This window comes from Hippopotamus amphibius, chromosome 16, assembly GCF_030028045.1.
Source record: "Hippopotamus amphibius kiboko isolate mHipAmp2 chromosome 16, mHipAmp2.hap2, whole genome shotgun sequence".
NCBI lineage: Eukaryota > Metazoa > Chordata > Mammalia > Artiodactyla > Hippopotamidae > Hippopotamus > Hippopotamus amphibius.
Window position 1 is genome coordinate 47,587,717 of NC_080201.1, and position 20,091 is coordinate 47,607,807.

The following is a 20,091-nucleotide window of genomic DNA, read 5'->3' on the forward strand; positions in this document are numbered from 1 at the left end:
ACTGTCACATCCCAGAGTTGCAACATCAAAATTCTAAAAACATAATTAATCCAGAATAGGTACAATTCTAGACATTCCTCTAAAATTAATTTTAAATAGACCGGATTAAATTAGCTGGAATTTTATTATTTATATTTATCTTCACAAATGACAATTATCTACAATTTGTTTTTCAGGAGCTATTCCTGCTGATTTTTTTAATCATAATTTTATTTAGCCTTGAAGATGAACTGGCAAGCTTCTCTCAGGGATTATCTGTTCCTTAAAGTTTTTGTAGACTAAACTGTTTTCTTGAAAGGGACAGAGCTTTGATGACTTATGTCCTTCCACAATCATTGACTATTCAGAAATCCCACATCTTCTTGAACCAATTTTGATTACTTTTGTAAAAATCCATTCTCTCTAGATTTCTAAATATATTAGAATACAGTCATGCATAGTAGCTATTTTTAAAAAATCCACCCCTAGATGATTGAACCTGGTGTACCCCCCCCAAAAAAAAAAAATTAAAAAAAAAGATCCACCCCTTCCTCATTCATACTGCTACTTTTTTTTTTTCTATATCAGAGTTGTCAATTGTTAATTATATTTGTTTGTTTTGTCTCCGTTGGGTCTTCATTGCTGAGCTTAGGCTTTCTCTAGTTGCAGTGGGCAGGCTTGTCATTGTGGTGGCTTCTCTTGTTGCAGAGCATAGGCTCTAGGGGTGCAGCTCTCAGTAGTTCTGGCACGTGGGCTCAGTAGTTGTGGCACACAGGCTTAGCTGCTCCGGGGCATGTGGGATCTCCCCTGGCAGGTGGATTCTTAACTACTGCACCACCAGGGAAGTCCCTATTATATTGTTAAATAACCTTCAGATTAAGTCTACTGTTGTTTCTGATTTTATTAATTTTTTTTTTTGGTTGAGCCACGCAGCATGTGGGATCTAGTTCTCCAAGCAGGGATCAAACCCACACCCCCTGCAGTGGAAGCACAGAGTCTTAACCACTGGACCACCAGGGAAGTCCCCATTTTTTTTCTTTTATTTTTAATGATCATTCTTACCATTGATTTGGTGTATATGGTAATTTCCCCTAACTTTTAGAGTTGACCATTCATTTAATGCGTTTAGTATGTGACTGGCAACGAGTAGGTGCTGGAGATCTATTTGGAGAACAAAGTCCCTACCTTGGGTTCTGATAGGAGTACAGCTTTGGTTACACTGAACTGGTTTTGATATGCGGAATTCACTGCCATTCATTTCTAGTCTGTAATTTTAGTTTGATTCTCTTGAAGTTATACTTGGAGGTGGTTTTAGATTCGTAAATGGGCCGATTTCTTTCGGCTACTATTCAGTTAATTTCCAGTCTTCAAAATTTACAATCATTTAAATGAAGATCTTCGCATGATAACTATACTACTGTTTTTCAAAATAAATTATCCTAACAAGTGGTTTTGAAGGCTTTTTGATATTTGATACATTCATAAGGTCCTCCTTTCACATGGACTCCTTAACAGTAATATTGCTATTAATTAATGACAATAGTATTTAATGAACATAAGCTTTATATACAATATCTGACAATCCTCACAGAAACTCTATTAGGTACATATAATTATCACTGCCTAAAAATAAGTAAACTGAGGAACACAGACATTGCATAATTTGCCCAATGTTATACAGTCAGTAATTGGTGGAAGTGAGATAATGTTATGTAAGGTATATGGCGAAAGGGCACAGTCACAAAATATTTTAATAGGGTCATTTTCTATTAGGAATTTTCAGAAGTTTAACATATTTTGAGTGGTAATAGGAGGCTTTTCTATATTCGTATTAATTTTTTTTCAGTATAAGCTCTCTGATGCTTAGTAAACAATGAGTGTGAGGCAAAAAGAATTCCCACGTTTATTGAATTTTCTTCTGGTATGAGTTACCTGATGTTCCATAATGGAGGTGACAAATGAAAGTTCTCTGACAATAATAACATTACGCATTATCTAATATTGAGTCAGGCATGAATTCCACATGAAGGCTTTCCTACATCCCTAACATCGAGACTTTCTAGCCAGTATGAATTCTATAGTGTTCAATGAGCTGTGAGCCAAGAATGAAGGCCTGCCCACATTCTCTACATTCATAAGGTTTGATACCAGGATGAATTCGCTGATGTTCAGTAAGCTGTGAACTACGAATAAAGGCCATTCCACATTCCCTACATTGATAGGGTTTCTCACAAGTATGAATTCGCTGATGATGAGTCAGTTGTGAAACACGAATAAAGGCTTTCCCACATTCCTTACATTCGTAGGGTCTGTCACCTGTATGAATTCTTTGATGTTGAATAAGGTATGAACTACGACTAAAGGCCTTCCCACAGTCCTTACACTCATAGGGTCTGTCACCCGTATGAACTCTCTGATGTCGTGTAAGCTGTGCATGCTGTCTAAAGGCCTTCCCGCATTCTTTACATTCATAGGGTTTCTCCCCGGAATGAATTCTTTGATGTCGAGTAACTTCTGAGCTATGAATAAAGCCCTTGCCACATTCCTTACATTCGTAGGGTTTCTCCCCAGTATGAATTCTCTGATGTACAGTAAGTTGTGAATGCTGTCTAAAGGCCTTCCCACATTCTTTACACTGATAGGGTCTAGCACCTGTATGAATTCTCCGATGAACAGTAAGTTGTGAGCCACGGATAAAAGCCTTGCCACAGTCTTTACATACATAGGGTTTCTCACCTGTATGAGTTCTATGATGCAGAATAAGTTGTGAATGCTGTCTAAAGGTCTTTCCACATTCTTTACATTCATAGGGTTTGACACCAGTATGAAGTCTCTGATGTAGAATAAGTTCTGAAGTACGACCAAAGGCCTTTCCACACTCCTTACAGTCATAAGGTTTCTCACCTGTATGAATTCTCTGATGTTGAACAAGGTGTGAAGTACGACTGAAGGCCTTCCCACATTCCTTACATTCAAAGGGCTTTTCACCAGTATGAGTTTTCTGATGTTGAATAAGGTGTGAGCCACGGCTAAATGCTTTCCCACATTCATTACATTCAATCAGTTTCTCGCCAGTCTCATTGCGAGGATGTAGGGTGAGGGATGTATGATGCTCAAATGTGGGCATGTTTCCATAGGTGATTTTCACTTGCTTGAAATAGCACTCATGATTTACTTGTTTTTCAAACTGGCCTCTGTATGCCCAGTCATCTCTAAAACTGGAGCCCTCAAAATCACAGCATTTAAGGCCTTCCATCAGCTCCCAACTGAATGACTCTGCTTCAAAGATATCTTTCTGTAGAAATTTCTCACAACTGGACTCCAAGTCTGAAAAATAAAAGGAAATACAACTTGTTCTCTTCTTCTAAGAGAAACTTAAAAATTCTTTGTGTCTCTAGTAGACTAGAGACACAAAATGAAAATAATAACCATAATAGGTGAGTTGCTTATATAAGTCTCAAATATTGTCGTGCAATTTCTAAGAAGCACATGAAAGCACAAATATAATGAGAGCTCATATGGTGCCAGAAAGGAGCAAGAAAACAAATTATGCCTGTGGGTCGCACGTTTGATAGAGATCAGAATCATCCAGGAAGCCTTGTAACAAAACAGATGTCCAAACAGCACCCCACACTGAATCAAAATCTACAGGAGTAGGGCCTTGGCATGTGTATACATACATATCTACACATATTTTAAAAGTGATATATATATATTTAATTGAAGTAAGGTTCACATAACATAAAATTTCCCATTTATCCATTTAAAAGTGCATAATTCCATGGTTTGCAGTACATTCCAGTGTCACGCAATCACTGCCACTATCTTCTAGTTCCAGAACACTCTCATCACCCCAAATAGAAACTCTGTGCTACAGACTCACAGACAGAGAGAACAGAGTTGTGGTTGCTGAGGGGGAGGGGTGGATTGGGAGTTTGGGACTAGTAGATGCAAACTATCATACAGAGAATGGATGAACAAGGTCCTACTGCACAGCATAGGGAACCATACTCAATATCCTGTATCAAACCATAATGGAAAAGAATATGAAAAATATCTATATAGATAGATATCACTTTGCTGTAAAACAGAAACTAATACAACATTGTAAATCAACTATACTTCAATTAAAAAAAAAGAAAAAGAAAAAAAGAAACACTGTGCCCATTAAGCAGCCACTCCCCATTCCTCATTCCCACCAGCCAGCCCCTGGCAACCACTAATGGCAGAGAAACACTAATTCTGTCTCTGTGAATTTGCCTATTCAGGGCATTTCATACAAATAAGGCATCTATATTTTTAGCACTTTCCACCATATGATGCTGATGCCAATCAAAATGAAAATCTCTGCTTAAACTTTCTCACAGCCTCCCCACTGCACTTGGAATAAATTCCAAATTCAATGCCATGGTTCACAGGTTCTTGGCAAAGCAGGTCCATGCTTGTCTTTGTTGCTGCATTATTCACGATAGCCAAAAGGTGGAAAGCACCCAAGTATCCATCAACAGAGGAATGAACAAACAAGATGTGGTATACACATACAATGGCATGTTATTCAGCCTTTAAAAGGAACTGAATTCTGATAAATGCTGCAACATGGATAAACCCTGAAGCCTTCTGCTAACTGAAATAAGCCAGATACAAAAGACTGTATATTGCATGGCTATATTTACACAAGGTACTGAGAATAGTCAAATTCAGAGACAGAAAGTAGAAAAGAGGTTACCAGGGGCAGGAGGGAGGGGAAAATAGAGTTATTGTTTAATAGGTACAGAGTTGCTGTTTGGGGATGGTGAATAAGCTCTGGAAATGGACAGTGATGACGGTTGCATGACACTGTGAATGGAATTAATGCCACTGAATTGTATACTTAAAAATGGTCAAACTGGTAAATTTTTACATAATGTTGATCATAATTTTCAAAAATCTAATTTAAAAAGCTTTTCCCTCCAAGAACTACAAGGACTTAGAAACAAACCAATCAAACATTCTGTGAATGATCACAATACTTGTTATGGAATAAACAGCAATGGGCTTACTAGCAATAAAATACAGAATTTCAGTAGAATCATACTATATACACTTTTAATTTATGCGTATTCAATGACCTGTGTTCAAAAAACATATACAGGGTGGTAGGTCCAAAAAATGACACCTCAAAGATGTCCATGTCCTAATCTCTGGGACTTGTGAAGCAAGTAGGGCTTTGAGGGATGTTTCCTGACAATAACTCAAAGTACTGTTATGAGTTGACTTACCCACCGGACTGTTATTCCCAGTGACCTCCCCTCATTGGATCAACCCTCACTCACCTGGACACCATGGTCCTGTCATATCATTTGCAACCATCCAGGGTTCTTTCCCTTGCTCCAATAATGAGATGACATCTGGCTTAGAAATGGAAAGTCCTGTTTATAGGAAAAGAAATGGGCCATGATCATGCTGTTCCCAAATTCAAACCCGGTCCTTTAGTCATTAAGGAAGAGAGGCAATTACATAAAGGAAGGCATGCAGGTTGTCCAAAGGATGGGAAGGCGGAGGTGCCAATGGCACTTCAACAAAGCACAAAACAATTCCCTTGAAGCCAGAGAGCAGAAACTTAACCAGAAACTTGTAAATCTTCCTAGAAATTGACCATGAAGAAACCAGTAATTTTATTCTCCATTTGCCCTCTCCTTCTCCTCAATCCATTCCTCACTGTTCCTGGCCCTGCTCTGTGCCCGGCTGTGCCCCAGACGGCTTACCTGTAAGGACTGTATTACCCTTGTCCTATCATTTCTCACTGGGTTTGGTAGATGGAAAGCATCAGTGGGCGGGAAGAGACAGTTCAGGATATTTCTTATCCCTCTCCCTCCCTCCTTTGACCCAGTTCTGGAGGTAGCTACAGCTGCTGCCAGCAAGCCCTTCTCCATGGCTCTAGCTCTCACCATCTTCTGGCGGCAGTGTTTCCTCTCTTTACTCCCTCCAGCCAGAGGTGGTAACAGCCTCCCACTGTTGTAGTCCCTGGGAGCCTTGTTTCCTGGCTGGTCCTGTATTATACAATGTCCTTACCTAGTGAGACCAAGTTACCAAAGTTCTCCAAAGTCACATCCTTGTACAAGTCCCTCTGGGTAGGTTCCAGGCACTTCCATTCTTCCTGAGAGAACTCTATGGCCACATCCCTAAATGTCACCAATCCCTGAAATAATAAACCCATGCACTACTAGTAAATGAAATGACTTTTATTTTTAAAATTTGTTACAAAAATCAATAACACAAAAGTACAGAGAATAGTATAATGACCCCCATGAATCCATCACTCTTCTTTGGTAATTTACGATGTTGCGTGAATTCTTTTAGCTCTTCCTTTCCATTTTTTACCCCTGGTGTATTCTGAGGCAAATCCCACACACCAAACGTTATAGTATTTCATCCACAAATACTTTAGTATCTAACATTAGATTTTTAAAATAAGGCATAATAAGCAGAATATCATTATCATACTTAATAAAATACTTAACAATAATTTCCTAATAACCAGATCAAGTTTCAAATTGCCCCAATTTTGTCAAAAGTGATTTGACAGTTGGTTTGTTCCAATCAGGATTCAAACAAAATCCACCCGTTGCAATGAGTTTATAGATTTCCCAAAGATTCTCAAGTCTCTAGTAGCCCCCACAGACCCCTTAAAAGTTTTTTTACACTTTTTACCACGTTTACTTTACATCATGATTCTTTAGTTCTTATTGAGTTGATACAATTTGGGGAAATAAATACTCCTTCCCCTTTTTTGTTGCATATGTATTAATGGGGGTAAGGAAGAACAGAATATGAGAGAATAGGCAAAGGATGTAGAAAGTGGAAAGATAAAGATGGAGAGAGAGAGAGAGAGAGTGTTCCTATGAACCCTTCTGTTAGCAGTATCAACCAACAAAATACAAAATTCACAACGTGAAGTGTTTTCTTCTCACGCTTCAGAAAGAATGAATATGGGACCATATTCGACATACATTAATTACATAGCATTGTGGTTCAGGTTTCCTATCAGACATAATGTGCCTTTAAAACTTTTTTTATTGCTATTTATTCATTAAAGGAACATTTGAATCAGTAGCATTTCCCACATTCTAGATTTGGCTGATCATATCTTCATGGTATAGTTTCACATGTTGCTCTACTTCCATATTTTTTAGGGGGCATAAATATGTCAGAGGTCGTACTGTGTACTTCCTATAGCATCCCCTTAGGAGGCACATAATGACTGGTTGTCTCTTTTTTTTAATTAATTTATTTTATTGGCTGTGTTGGGTCTTTTTTGCTGTGTGCGGGCTTTCTTTTTAGTTGTGGTGAGTGGGGGCTATTCTTTGTTGTGGTGTGCGGGCTCCTCATTGCTGTGGCTTCTCTTGCTGCAGAGCACAGGCTCTAGGTGCATGGGCCTCAGTTGTTGCAGCACATGGGCTCAATGGTTGTGGCTCACGGGCTCTAAAGCGCAGGCTCAATAGCTGTGACGCACGGGCTTAGTTGCTCCGCGGCATGTGGGATCTTCCTGGAGCAGGGCTTGAACCTGTGTCCCCTGCATTAGCAGGTGGATTCTCAACCACTGCGCCACCTAGGAAGCCCTGTCTCGTTTTTAATGAGGTTAAAATTCATGCAGTTGGGGGAAACCCCAGGAATTTGAGAACACTCCTAAGTGCAAAACCTCTCTGAAAAAAGGCATCTTCTATCAGCTCCCTAAGGACTACCGCTTATTAAATTAAATCAACCAAGACAATTTCATGGGAAAAGATTAGTCTTTTTAACTAATAGTACTGGAATCACTGGACATCCACATGCAAAGAATGAAGTTGGACCCACATCACACCATAAATAAAAGTTTACTCAAAATAGATTATAGATCTAAATGTAAAAACTAAAACCAGAAGACTCTTAGAAGAAAACACAGGAGTATATCTTCATAGCCTTGGTCAGGCAATGGTTTCTTAGATATGGCACCAAACACAAAAAAAGAAAAAGAACAAGAAGATAAAATAAACTTCATCAAATTAAAAACTTTGGTTCTGCAAATAATTTCATCAAGAAAGTGAAAATCCAACCTACAAAACTGGGAGAATGTATTTGCAAATTGTATATCTGATAAGGGACTTGAATCCAGAATATATAAAGAACTCTTACAACTCAGTAATAAAACAGACAACCTAATTATAAACTAGCCCAAGAATTTGAAGGGATTTCCCCACAGAAGGTATACAAATGGCCAATAAGCATATGAAAAGATGCTCAACATCCCTAATCATTAGGGAAATGCAAATCAAAACCACTATAAGGGACTTCCCTGGTGGCACAGTGGTTAGGAATTCGCCTGCCAATGCAGGGGACACAGGTTTGATCCCTGCTCTGGGAAAATCCCATATGCCACAGAGCAACTAAGCCTGTGCGCCACAACCACTGAGCTTGCGCTCTGGAGCCCAAGAGCCACACCTAGTGAGCCCACATGCCACAACTACTGAAGCCTGCGCACCTAGGGCTCGTGCTCTGTGACAAGACACTGAAATGAGAAGCCTGAGCACCACAACAAAGAGTAGCCCCTGCTCACACAACTAGAGAAACCCCAAGTGCAGCAACGAAGACCCAACACAGCCAATAATAAAATAAAAAATAAAACAAATAAAAAACACAATAAGATGGCAATTCACATCCATTGGGATGGCTAATATGAAAAAACAAAACAAAACAAAAAGTCCCAAAAAACACATACAGGTGAAGACGTGGAGAAATTGGAACCCTCTTACATTGCTGGTATAAATATAAAATGGGGCAGCCACTTTGGAAAACAGTTTTGACAGTTCCTTAAAATGTTAAATTCCACTCCTAGGTATAGAGAAGTGAAAGCATATGTCCACCTAAAAACATTGGTATATACCAGTGTTTATAGCAGCATTATTCATGATAGCCAAAAAGTAGAAGCAATTCAAATGTCCATAGACTGATGAACTGATGAACAAACTGTGGTCTATACGTATCCATGGACTATTGTTTGGTATAAAAATGAATAAAGTACTGATACATGCCACATCATGGAAGCTTGAAAACATTACGCTAAGTGAAAAAAGTCACACACAAAATTTCAAATATTCAGTGATTCTCTTTATATGAAAAGTTCAAAATAGGCAATACCATAGACAGAAAGTAAATTAGTGGTTGCCAGGGGTTGAGGAGGGAATTTGCGAGTGACAGCTAATGCAAACAGGACTTTTTTTTTTTGGCAGTGATGTATATGTTCTAAAATGGTTCCTCCTGATGGTTGCACAACTCTGCAAATATACTAAAAAAACCACTGAACTATACACTTATATGGGTGAATTTCATTGTTATGTGAATTATATATATATGTACGATACATAAAGCTGTTAATGTTATTGAAGACTTTTGTTAATGCTGATTAAATCTATCAATATATTACCACATTAGAAATTAAAAGAGGCCCAGGGTTCAGGTCCCTGTCCAGGTGCCAAAAATAAACAGAGTAAAATTAAAAAAAAAAAAAAGAAAGAAATTAAAAGAGAAATTTTAAAAATTATTAATTTATTAAAATAACATAATAAACCTGTTACATGTTAACATAACACACATTTTAGGAAAAACAACTGTCAAAATAAAAAAATTTAGTAGCATTGTTTTACATTTTTGCAAATCTCTTTAATGAGTGGTTGAATGAAACAGATTTTCACATCTTCTGTATTTAATGTTGGCCAACTTAATTTATTTTATTTTTTGGACACGCCACATGGCTTGTGGAATCTCAGTTCCTGCACAGGGATTGAACCTGGGCCACAGCAGTGAAAGCCTGGAATCTTAACCACTAGGCCACCAGGGAACTCCCCAATCTGTTGGGATAACACATTTCATATAGCTTCTGGGAAACTCCACTGCATCATTAGAGTTGTGAATGAAAAAGGCAAAAAATGTGTATTATTATAAAAGTAATTTTGACCCCTAGACCTCCTGAGAGGGTCTCAAAGTCTTCCTAGACCACACTTTAAGAACTGCTGACCTGCACTTCCGTGGTAGTGCAGTGGTTAAGAATCTGCCTGCCAATGCAAAGGATGGGTTTGATCCCTGGTCTGGGAAGATGCTACATGCCGAGGAGCAGCTAAGCCATGCACCACAACTACTGAGCCTGCGCTCTAGAGCTCTCGAGCCACAACCCCTGCTCTCTGCAACTAGAGAAAGCCCATGTGGAGCCAAGAAGACCCAAAGCAGCCAAAAATAAATAAAATAAAAAAACAAACAAAAAGAACCCAAAAACCCCTGCTGACCTACTAGTGCTACACAATTTAACATGAATAACTTGATAACACATCGTGTTCAGTGAAAAAATCTGGTAAAAAATATAGAGAACATGACAACTGTACATCAAATTTAAAAATGGAAAACTCAACACCATATTGTTCAGTATGCATTCATATAAGAATCAAAGTCCAACATACACAAATTTAAAAGTAATCATTAACATTGGTGAGGCGGTAATACGATATGGGAAGGGATAAAGGTTGCTTAGATGGTACGTTAAGCTGGGTGATGAATATATCACCACTCATCTTATTATTCTTTATACCATATATATGTTATAGACATGTTTTTGTATATATTTTTCTATAGTGTGACATGTTTTATGAAGCTACCTGGGTTAATGGAAAAGATCAAAGTTATCTTTGGCTTTATTCAGCCATGGTTCTGATCAGGGCAGCTCTCATATTTCTCTCAAGAGAATCTATTTCTGCTCTGCTGGTGCTCTGGTAAGAACACTGTGCACATATGTGAACACTGCTGGAGAAGAGAGGGCCACAAAGGGAGGTGAGGCACCATCATTCACTCCCTGCTGTGGAGGAACTGGGAGCAGGTTACTGCATGAGGCTCAGTGAGACAGGGAAGTCTCAGGATAAAGAGCACAAATGCTGATATTATTTGAAGGACAGAGGAAATTTCAGCTTACCTGGGTCATGGCTTTTAGAACTACCTGTCCTGCTTGGATTTCTTTAGATTCTTCTCCTGAACAAGTGCAGAGTCCTGAAAAAAACCAGAGTAGGGTGAGAAGGGGCAAATCTCATAAACCGAGCTTGCCTTAGCATGCCTAAATAGATGAGCTTAAAACAGTCATACTTCCAGGGTCCCTGCTCTGCTTCCTTTGCTCTCCCCTTGTCCCACCACACAACACTAATGCCAAGAACTACTGAGTTAACAAAACGCAGCCCCTTCCTAAACCATCAGGAAACTGAGAGATGGATTCAAGGCAACACTGACAAAGAGTCCAAGCACCTCAGCAGGAGGGATCCTGGCTGGGACAGTCCCTATCTTACTGATGCTAATCTACACTCTAGATGGGGCCTAGACAGCTCCCAGCTGTTCCAAACAGACCTTCCTTTGCAGCTGCAGCAGGAGGACTGCAACTCAGACTCTCTCACACTTTACCCCCTAAGGATGACAGTACCTACAGGCTAGGAGCAGAGTATGCCTGTGCAGGCCAAACCCTGTGGAAAAGACAACCTTAAACAAAGTCTCCCAGCTTCTCTGGGTTCAAGAGGCAAAACCTCTTGGGTACCTCCCTGGCTCTACATTCTCCTTCTAAGTTCCAAACAGGCCATGCCATCCATACGAGAAACTTCATCAAAGCTTCCAGCCCCAGCTGGACTTACCAAACAGGAGCAAGAAAACCACAGTTATATGGGCATCTTACAAGCATACCTGCATATCCGGAGTATTGACCTGAGTGGGAACTCAATCTCTAGAAGCCTCTTGGCCCAGCAATCCTTATTTTCCACCTAAGCCCTCTCTACTGCTTTCCTGCAGAACATCACTTCCTCTCTGGCTGGCAGCTGCTGAGGCTGGTGGAGAACTGCCTACTTCAAGATAATGAGAACTCTGGGGGTTTTAAGGAGGGTAGTAAGGCGGGTTCTAATTAGAGGCACAAGGAGGTTCCCATGGGGGTAGGAGGGGCAGTCAGAAGGAAGACTAGTTAAATTATTGGGGATGGGGTCCAGGAAAATTACCTGTAAGTTATACAATATGATTTGGGGCCTAAAATCTGAGGATTTTAATAGACAGAAAAGGGAAAGAATAGCATTCTGAACAGAGTGAGGAGCAGTAGCAAAACAGTAGCCCAAAAGTAGATGGTGTGTTTGGAGAGCACAGAATAACTGGGAATGACTTATACCGTCTGGGCCAAGGTTTAGACCAGTGCTGTCTTATAGAACCTCTATGATGATGGACATCTTCGCATCTTGCACTGCTAATAATGTAGCCATGAGCTACATGTGGCTACTAAGCATTTGAAATGTGGCTCGTATGACCAAGTAACTGAATTTTTAATGTTAGTTACTTTGAATTTAAATTTAATTAATTCTAGAATCTAGAGGAAGATAATGCTTATGACATTAACTGTGAGGACCAGGTCGCATCATCACTGTAGATGGCATGGGCCACAGTGATTGAAGGATAAAGGTGACCAATGAATAGTGACTGAATGTATGCAAGTTTGATTTTCACCCATTAATGAATGGAAGGTTGATGAAGAATTTAAAAAAGGAAGTGACAGGGCCAATATGGCCAAATTATTTTAGTGGAGAGGAGTAAAACTGGAGTCAGGGAGATCAGCTGAAAGGTGCTTGTACTTTCCCAAGCAAACAAAGTGCCTGACCCAAGACAGTGACAGTGGAAATGAGGAGGAAGGGGATGAATTCAAGGTGTTGGAGAAGTAAAATCAACAGGCTCTGGCAGTTGATTAGATATGGATACAGAGAGAGAAAAAAGGAGTCTTTCATGTTTATTGAGTTCCTACCTCAGTTGGCATGGTTCTATATTTAAGGAAGATACCAAATCCAGCCCCTGTCCCAGTGGATCTCATGTTCTAATGGAAAGAGACAATAACAAATATTGATATACTGACATTGATATTCCTATTTATATGTAAAGTGGCCAAAGTTCTATGGAGGAAAATAAAAAGATTAAGGAGATAGGGAGTTGGGGGGATGAAGGGTGGTCTGAGAAAGCTTTTCACAGGGAAGCCAACACGTTGACACAGATGTCTAGGGGAAGCACAGTCCTAGCAGAGCGACCAACAAATACAAAGGCCTCAAGGCAAGAGCAGGCTTTGACAACAAAGAGGAGGGAGACCAGAGTGGCTGGAACAGGGTGAGAAACAGAGGGCCAGAGAGGCAGATGGAAGCTGGATCACACGGGGCTTGTGGGCCATCGAACTTTGGTTTTTACTCTTGAGTAAGACAGGAAGCCACTGAAACACTTCAAGCCAAGGAACAGCATAATCTGATTTACATTTAAAAGGATCACTCATGGAAAATGCACTAAGGACAAGGAGGGGGAAGCAGGGGGACCAGTGAGGTTACTGCAGAAATCCTGGCAAGGGGTGAGGGGTTTGCATTTGGGTGGTGTAGTCATGGGGGAGATGACGAGAACTGATCAGATTTTAGATATTCTCTGTAGGAAGGGCTGATAGGATTTGCTGATTTTAGGTATGAAAGAAAAAAAAAAGAGGCCAAGATGATGCTAAGGTTTTGGCTTGAGCAACTAGAAATATGAAGTTGACTTTTTTTTAACACAATGGACTGTGAGAGGAGTGGGTTTGGATGGACCAATTATGAGTTCTGTTTTACCTTAATACTTGAGATGATTATTATACGTCTAAGTGGAAATGCCAGATGTCCATTAGACATCTGATCCTGGAGTTCAGAGAAAGTCCAAATGTAGGAATAAAAATTGGAAGTTACTGATGTTCAGTTGATATTTAAAGCTCTTATACTAGGTAAGATTGCCTGTAGAGTGATTAAAGATAAGGAAGAAAAAACGGTCCAAGACCTGAGCCTAGGGGGCTCCAACAGGTAGAGAACAGGGAGATGAAAAGGAAAAAAGAAAGGAGTCTGAAAAGGAGACGCCAGTGGAATAGAAGGAAAAAAAGAGAATTGGGTTTCACTGGAAGCCCAATGAAGAAAGTATACCAAGAAGGAAGGTGAGAACAACAGTCAGATGCTACCAATAGGTCAAGTGGTATGAGGAACTTCTCGTCCACTGGATCTGGTATTAGATCATTAGGGGTCTCGGCAAAAGCAGATTCTCTATAGTAGAGGTCACAAAAGCTTGGCTGGAGTTAGTTCGAGAGGAAATGGAAGGAAAGGAAGTGGAGACAGAAGAGCCATCCCTTTCAAGGAGTTTTGCTGAAAAAACAGAGAAATGGAGCTAGAAATGGATATGGAATCCAGGAACGATTGTTTGTTTTGGATGTGGGAGAGATGACAGCATGTTTTATAGTGATGGGAATAACCCAGTAGAGAAAAATTAATAAGGCAGGGACACAGGAGACAACTGCACAGGAGCAACGATCTTGAGCAGGAGAGGGGATAGGAACCAGCACCCAAGTACTGGGGGCTGAATTACAGAAGCTCACAGATAGTTCATACCTAGGGAAGGCAGAGTACACAGGGACAGGGATGATCCCCAGGATTCTAGGGTGAGGTGATGTGGTGCCATTCATATACACTTTCATTTAGTTTTATTTTTATAACTACCCTGTCAGTTAAATAAAATTGATTTTATTTTTCACATTATACAGAAAGGCTAGAATGCCTGAGAGGTTATGAAATTCACCCAAGGTCACAATGAGTGGGATAAGAACCCAAGTGTTCTACTTTATTGCCCATGGAAGTTTCCATCAGCATAAACTGCCTCCCTGTGGTTACTGCCATTAATGAGGGGAATGAACAATAAATCCCAGGGTAGAAAGGGCCCAATTAAGAGAGTTAGGGGTTAATGGGAGAAGGAAACTGGAACCTTTTGTAAGGGCTTTGTCACAGGAGACAGTTCTGACAAGTAATAGTTTCTTTTAAGAATTATTAGATAAGAAGGCATCAGATACGTTAGAAATCGGGGGGAAAGCCTAGGAGAACATCTCAGAATTCAGAGGAAAAAAAGACACAGAAGAAATGAATTCTGAAAATAAAGGTCAGAGATACGGAAGAGAGATCCAGAAGGCCTAAAATATGTATAAAAGTGGTGAAGAAAACAGGGAGGAAAAAAATGAATAAAAGTTAATAAAAGTGTTTTCTGGAGGAAATAAAATACTTGAATCTTTAAATTAGAAAGAATCCCTGAGAGCTTATAAAAATTCACAAAGGGTCACACCTGGATGCATCCTGGTACTAACCCTGAAATTTTCACTTACCAATAGGATATTCATTATTCTTAAATGTCCACGGACTATTTAGAACTCACCATATAATACCAGGCAACCTGGAACATCTCGTGGTGCAGGGAAGTAAAGAAGTACTAAAAATAAATAAGTAAAGGGGACACACGGAAAGGATACAGGAACCAATCCAAAGGGTTTCCCAGTGGCCAAATTTGGGACAATTCGAGCAATAAAATAGTGATAGTAATGGATTATAACCAACAGTATTAAAAAAAAATCTAGACTATACTTATATAAGTGAGTAAATAAATGGGGAGAAGGAAAATCTATATCTAACAGAATTATAATAAATGTAGAAAGAAAAACAGAATTAGAAAAAAAATCGCCATTTGGCAAATACCTGGTAATAAATTTTCAGGCAAGAATTATATCAATGGATGTAGTAGGTGGAAGTAGGATGAGAAACAACATACTTTTATAGACTTACATTCTCCATGAGACACATTAATTATAATGGAAAAAGAGTGACTTTGCAGTGGAGAAACCTGGCAAATTAAAGTTAACACCACTAATAATGAAACAAATTGATCTCATGTGTCTCCCGATAAGATGCACTGAGCACACATCACTTTTGGGGTAGTCTTGCCTCAACTGCATAATCTGAATTTAATTATGAGGAAGTATCAGATAACGTCAAATTGAGGAACATTCTACACTGCAGGATTTACAAAATAAATGGCCACTTTTCCTGAAAAGTGACAAAGTCATGAAAGACAAAGAAAGACTGAGTAACTGTGCTAGATCAAAGAAGACTAAGGAGAGTTACCAACTTAACTGCAACATATGATCCTGGAATGGATCCTTATCCACAAACAGGACACTAAGGGACACTGATGAAATCTGAATAAGGTTTGTAGATTAGTTATTTATCAGTGTTAATCTCCTGGTTGTGATAGAGAAGCTGGGTTAAGAGTATTTGGGAATTCTATTTTTGCAACAGTTGTAAGTCTAAAGCTAATTCAAAATGAAAAGTTTAAAAACATTTAGATTCACATTAGGTGTGCAGGGAGTATGAAAGGCATGGGCCTTTCAGTTCACCTCCATGGCACTCAGTAATTTACTCCAATGGCAAATACTGGACACCCATTCACCGGGGGGCGGGTGGTGGTGTGTGTCTTTGTTAGGCAAGACGTTTCAGAAGAAGGAAAGAAAAGCATGTGTTTAAAACAACAACAACAACAAAAACAAGCCCAAAATGGAGTCCTGTGCCCCCAGAGCAGCAAACCAAGACTTAATTCCAGTTTCAATCTCTCTTAAGAAAATGTGATCTTTAAACAATCTGAAATTTCCTGATTAGCACTAGTGAGGTAATCTGCATGATAAGACCCCTGCCACTCCCTTTCCTTACAAAGAGGTCCCGGCCTAAAACAATCCTTTCTCTTCTTTTGCTAATAACTTCCTTGCCCCACTTTCCTACAGCCTATAAAAACCTTCCATTTTGTACAACTCCTTGGAGTATCGCTCTGCTTGGTAGACGGGCTGCTGCCCGATTCATGAATTGTTAAATAAAGCCAATTAATCTTCACATTTATTTGGCTTAATTTTTTTTTTAAACACATCACGAAAAACAAGAAGGATTTCAGGGAAAGAAGGAGAATTTGGCTTTTGGATGTTCAATAGTAGCTCTTTCCTTCTCCTCTCAATAAGTCTCTTGGAGAAGAGTCAAGAAAAAGCAATCATGAGGGACCAGGACATTTTTAAAAGGCCATCGCCCAACCCTCCCACACAGGGGAGGGAGAGCAGAGAAGACTGGTTATGATGCCAGTTAAGGCTGAGGTTATCACTGTCGAGGGCCAAAATCTGTCAGAGCACTGGAGTCACAGGCACCTCACACCCACACACTTGGTGCTGAACAAATGGTCAGTGTCACACAAACACACATCCACTCTTAAGACACACAAGGACACGCAATCGTAGACACCTCCACACCCTTATACAGTCACAATCTCACACCCACTAAGGCACACACAGTCACACAATCTACTCACCACCACGACACACAAAGACACATTCAGAATCGCGCATCCTCAGCCCGCTCCCGCCAGCGCGCAAAAACCCAAGGCTCTCTGGACACGCCCCGTCCCCGCCCCGGACTCCCAGACCCCTCACCTTCTGCCTCCCCTTGCTCGCGTCCGGGTCCCCGCGGAGCTAACTATCTCGCCACGACGTCAAGAGAGACGTAACGCTGGGCCGCTGTGGACTCTGGGAAATGTAGTCCAGAGTCAGACCAGCCACAGAGAAGATGGCGTCCTCATACCTCAGAGTCTGGGCTTGGCCCGTTTGACACTGCCCTCGGGAGGCTTCAAAGAGAGGGGGTTCCCGCTCCAAACCTCGCACCAGGCTGGAGCTGATCTTCCTCCAAGCAGAACTACTCACCCTGAGAGCATCATAATCATAGGAAGAGGCCGTCAAGTTCGCGTGGGAAGACAGACGGAGAGACAGAGAGTGTCGACGAGCAAAGCCTTAAGGGAAATGTAGTCCAAGGCCGGAAAAGCGGCGTTGCTGTGGATAGAAGGTAATCAGATATCAGCCTAGGCTTGGCCACGGTGACCGTGCGGGCCGCGTCGCGGAGGTTTCTGGGAGTGCTCGCTCGCCCTAGGAGTGCGCAGGCGCAGCGCACAGAGTGGACATTTTGGTCTTTGTCCGCGGGTCAGTCCGGCCCATGGGTCCACGTGGCGCGAAAATAGGAGGTGGGATGTGGGCGTCTTGGGCTCATGGGGTCGGGGAGGTTGAAGGGAAGGATTCTGGATCTATTGGGGTGCGGCGCGAGGGTGGAAAGTGGGTTTAAGAGCTTCTGGCCTACATGTAGGGTGGGGGTGGGGGCCTCTGAGGAGGGTTCGAGCGTGCGTGACCCTGAGTTTGACCGCAAGTTTGACCGGATGTTTGAGATTATTGCGAGAGAAACGTGGGTGCAGGGTTGTGTATAGCTGCTTCTAAGAGAGAGAGAGGTAGGAGACCAGCATTGAGAGAATAACATCCGAGCGGAACTTCCCTTGTCGAAAGTGCTGATAATAACGGTGCCATCTTCCTGGAACATCTTATTTACTTGAAGATTTGAAGGGAGATAAAAGCTAAGTGGTAAATAATTTTAAAATGGACTTTTGTATGAAAGCGGGTTTCTTTTTAATTGGGTAGAATGCAAATCACCGTGTTTTTGTTTTTAAAAACAAGCAAGAATATTTCAAAGGAAATTTTTGTTTGGGGGGAGCCTGCTTCAAACGGTCTCAAATATCCTGATCTTTGGGGTACTTTAATAGAGCTGGTGTAAAGTCTTAAATATCAGCGTTACATTTTGAGAAGCAGTGTTATATAGCACAGAAGGCCAGAGACTGGGGAGTCAAGGATTTGGGGTTCTAGGTTCGGCACCATTATACCCGTTCTTTGAAAAAAAACTTAGTTCCTTCAGAATTTATCCATGAGTCTGGACTAGTTAGGTATCCTAACTCCTAAATGCGTGGATGTGTTCCCAGGTTGTTTGGATTTTGTGAAGTAACAAAGATATTTTTTCTAAAGAATCCTCCTACAGTTATCCTTCACGTATTTTAAATAATTGGGTACCAGATCAATATCTACAAACCAGTAGCCTTCAAATAGACAACAGCCAGTTAGAAGGTATAATAGAAGAAAACCATTATTTGCAGGAACAGTTTTTTTTTAAATTGAGGGATAAACTTAAGAAATGTGCAAAACTAGTGGGAAAGGGTTTTGAAATACTGCTAAAGGGCCTAACATAAGATATGAACAAATATACAATGTTTCTCAGTAGGAAGACATAATAAAGAAGTGTGCAAATTTTAAGTAAATTTGTTAATGTCCCAATAAAAGTATCCACAGATTTTTTTTGGACCTAGATAAGCTGATTCTGCAATTCGTATGGAAAAATAGGCAAGCTGGAATAGCCAGTAAAACTGAAAAAGAAAAGCAGTTGGGGTGTGGGGAGGTAGGAGCCCGACAGCAACATTTTACTTTTTATGTTTTTTTTTTTTTTTTTGGTGGGGTGGGGGGGGGCTCCCGGCGCGGCTTGCAGAATGTTAGTTCCCTAACCAGAGATGGAACCTGCGCCCTCAGCGATGAAAGCGCAGAATCGTAACCGCTGGACCACCAGGGAATTCCCCCAACAGTAATATTTTTAAATCTTAAGAAATTAAAATAGAAGTGGTTATTAGCACGAAGCAGGCCTATGAAGGGAAGTTCAGCAGTATGTGTGATAACTACAAATGTATTTTCTTTTTGACCTAATTATTTTACAGATGGAAATTGATTCTACAAATGTACCTGAATTTGTATGAAGTCACACAGATACAAGGTTGCTCATTGCAGCAGTGTTTCACGTGGGAAAAGATTAGAAACAATTTATAACCATCAGTAGGAGCTTGGTTCCATGAAATTATGGTGTATGTACACAGCAGAATAATTTGCAGCTGTATAAAAGGATGAGGAGGAACCTTTCTATATACAGACACTGAAATAACTCCAGAAATGTATTAAGTGAAAATTGCAAGATGCATAATGTACAGTATAGCTTCATTTGTAGTAAGAAAGGAGAGAGATAAGAATATATACTTGTATTTGTTTCCTTTAAAAAACAAGATCCACAGGAAACTAATAAAAGTGGCTACCTCTCTTGGAGGTGGAAGTAATGGCATAGATAGGACAAAGGCAAATAGCTTTCTATGTTTTTTTCCCCCTAACTATATGAGTTTAGTATATATTTCAAAAGTCAAAGTAATTTTTTTTTGAAGGAGGACATAGGCCATGGAGCTAGACTCCTTCCTATGCCACTTTGTACCTTGGTGATCTTAGGCAGGTAGTACTTACATTTTGTGCCTCAGTTTCTCATCTGGTATTATAGGGAAGATAATAGTGTCTGATTCACA

The 20,091-nt window shown here is 40.3% G+C and overlaps 2 protein-coding genes across 10 annotated transcripts in view; one reads left to right on the forward strand and one right to left on the reverse strand.

The window, feature by feature from the left end:
- Window positions 1–20,091, forward strand: part of ZNF146 (zinc finger protein 146) — a 58,509-nt gene that overhangs the window by 18,481 nt on the left and 19,937 nt on the right. For 2 of the 5 annotated variants that reach the window (XM_057712540.1, XM_057712544.1), the window contains exon 1: window positions 17,771–17,904. The exons of 1 other annotated variant lie outside the window; for it this stretch is intronic. The gene's annotated coding sequence lies outside the window, so the exon portion shown is untranslated. 2 more of the 5 variants (XM_057712542.1, XM_057712543.1) reach the window with 2 other exon arrangements.
- On the reverse strand, window positions 1,531–17,420 carry ZNF565 (zinc finger protein 565). 5 transcript variants are annotated; one of them, XM_057712460.1, is made up of 6 exons: window positions 17,324–17,379; window positions 12,794–12,862; window positions 10,952–11,025; window positions 6,031–6,157; window positions 5,292–5,387; window positions 1,531–3,306 (listed from the first exon to the last, which is right to left on the reverse strand). In XM_057712460.1, the coding sequence occupies exons 3-6, from the start codon at window positions 10,958–10,960 to the stop codon at window positions 2,039–2,041; spliced, it is 1,500 nt and encodes a 499-aa protein (XP_057568443.1). In that variant the 5' UTR covers window positions 10,961–11,025; window positions 12,794–12,862; window positions 17,324–17,379; the 3' UTR covers window positions 1,531–2,038. The 5 variants fall into 5 exon arrangements, with proteins under 5 accessions (XP_057568443.1, XP_057568444.1, XP_057568440.1 ...); XM_057712461.1 differs by lacking the exon at window positions 12,794–12,862 and adding an exon at window positions 15,238–15,291 and having other exon boundaries at window positions 17,324–17,334; XM_057712457.1 differs by lacking the exons at window positions 12,794–12,862; window positions 17,324–17,379 and adding exons at window positions 15,238–15,291; window positions 17,203–17,256.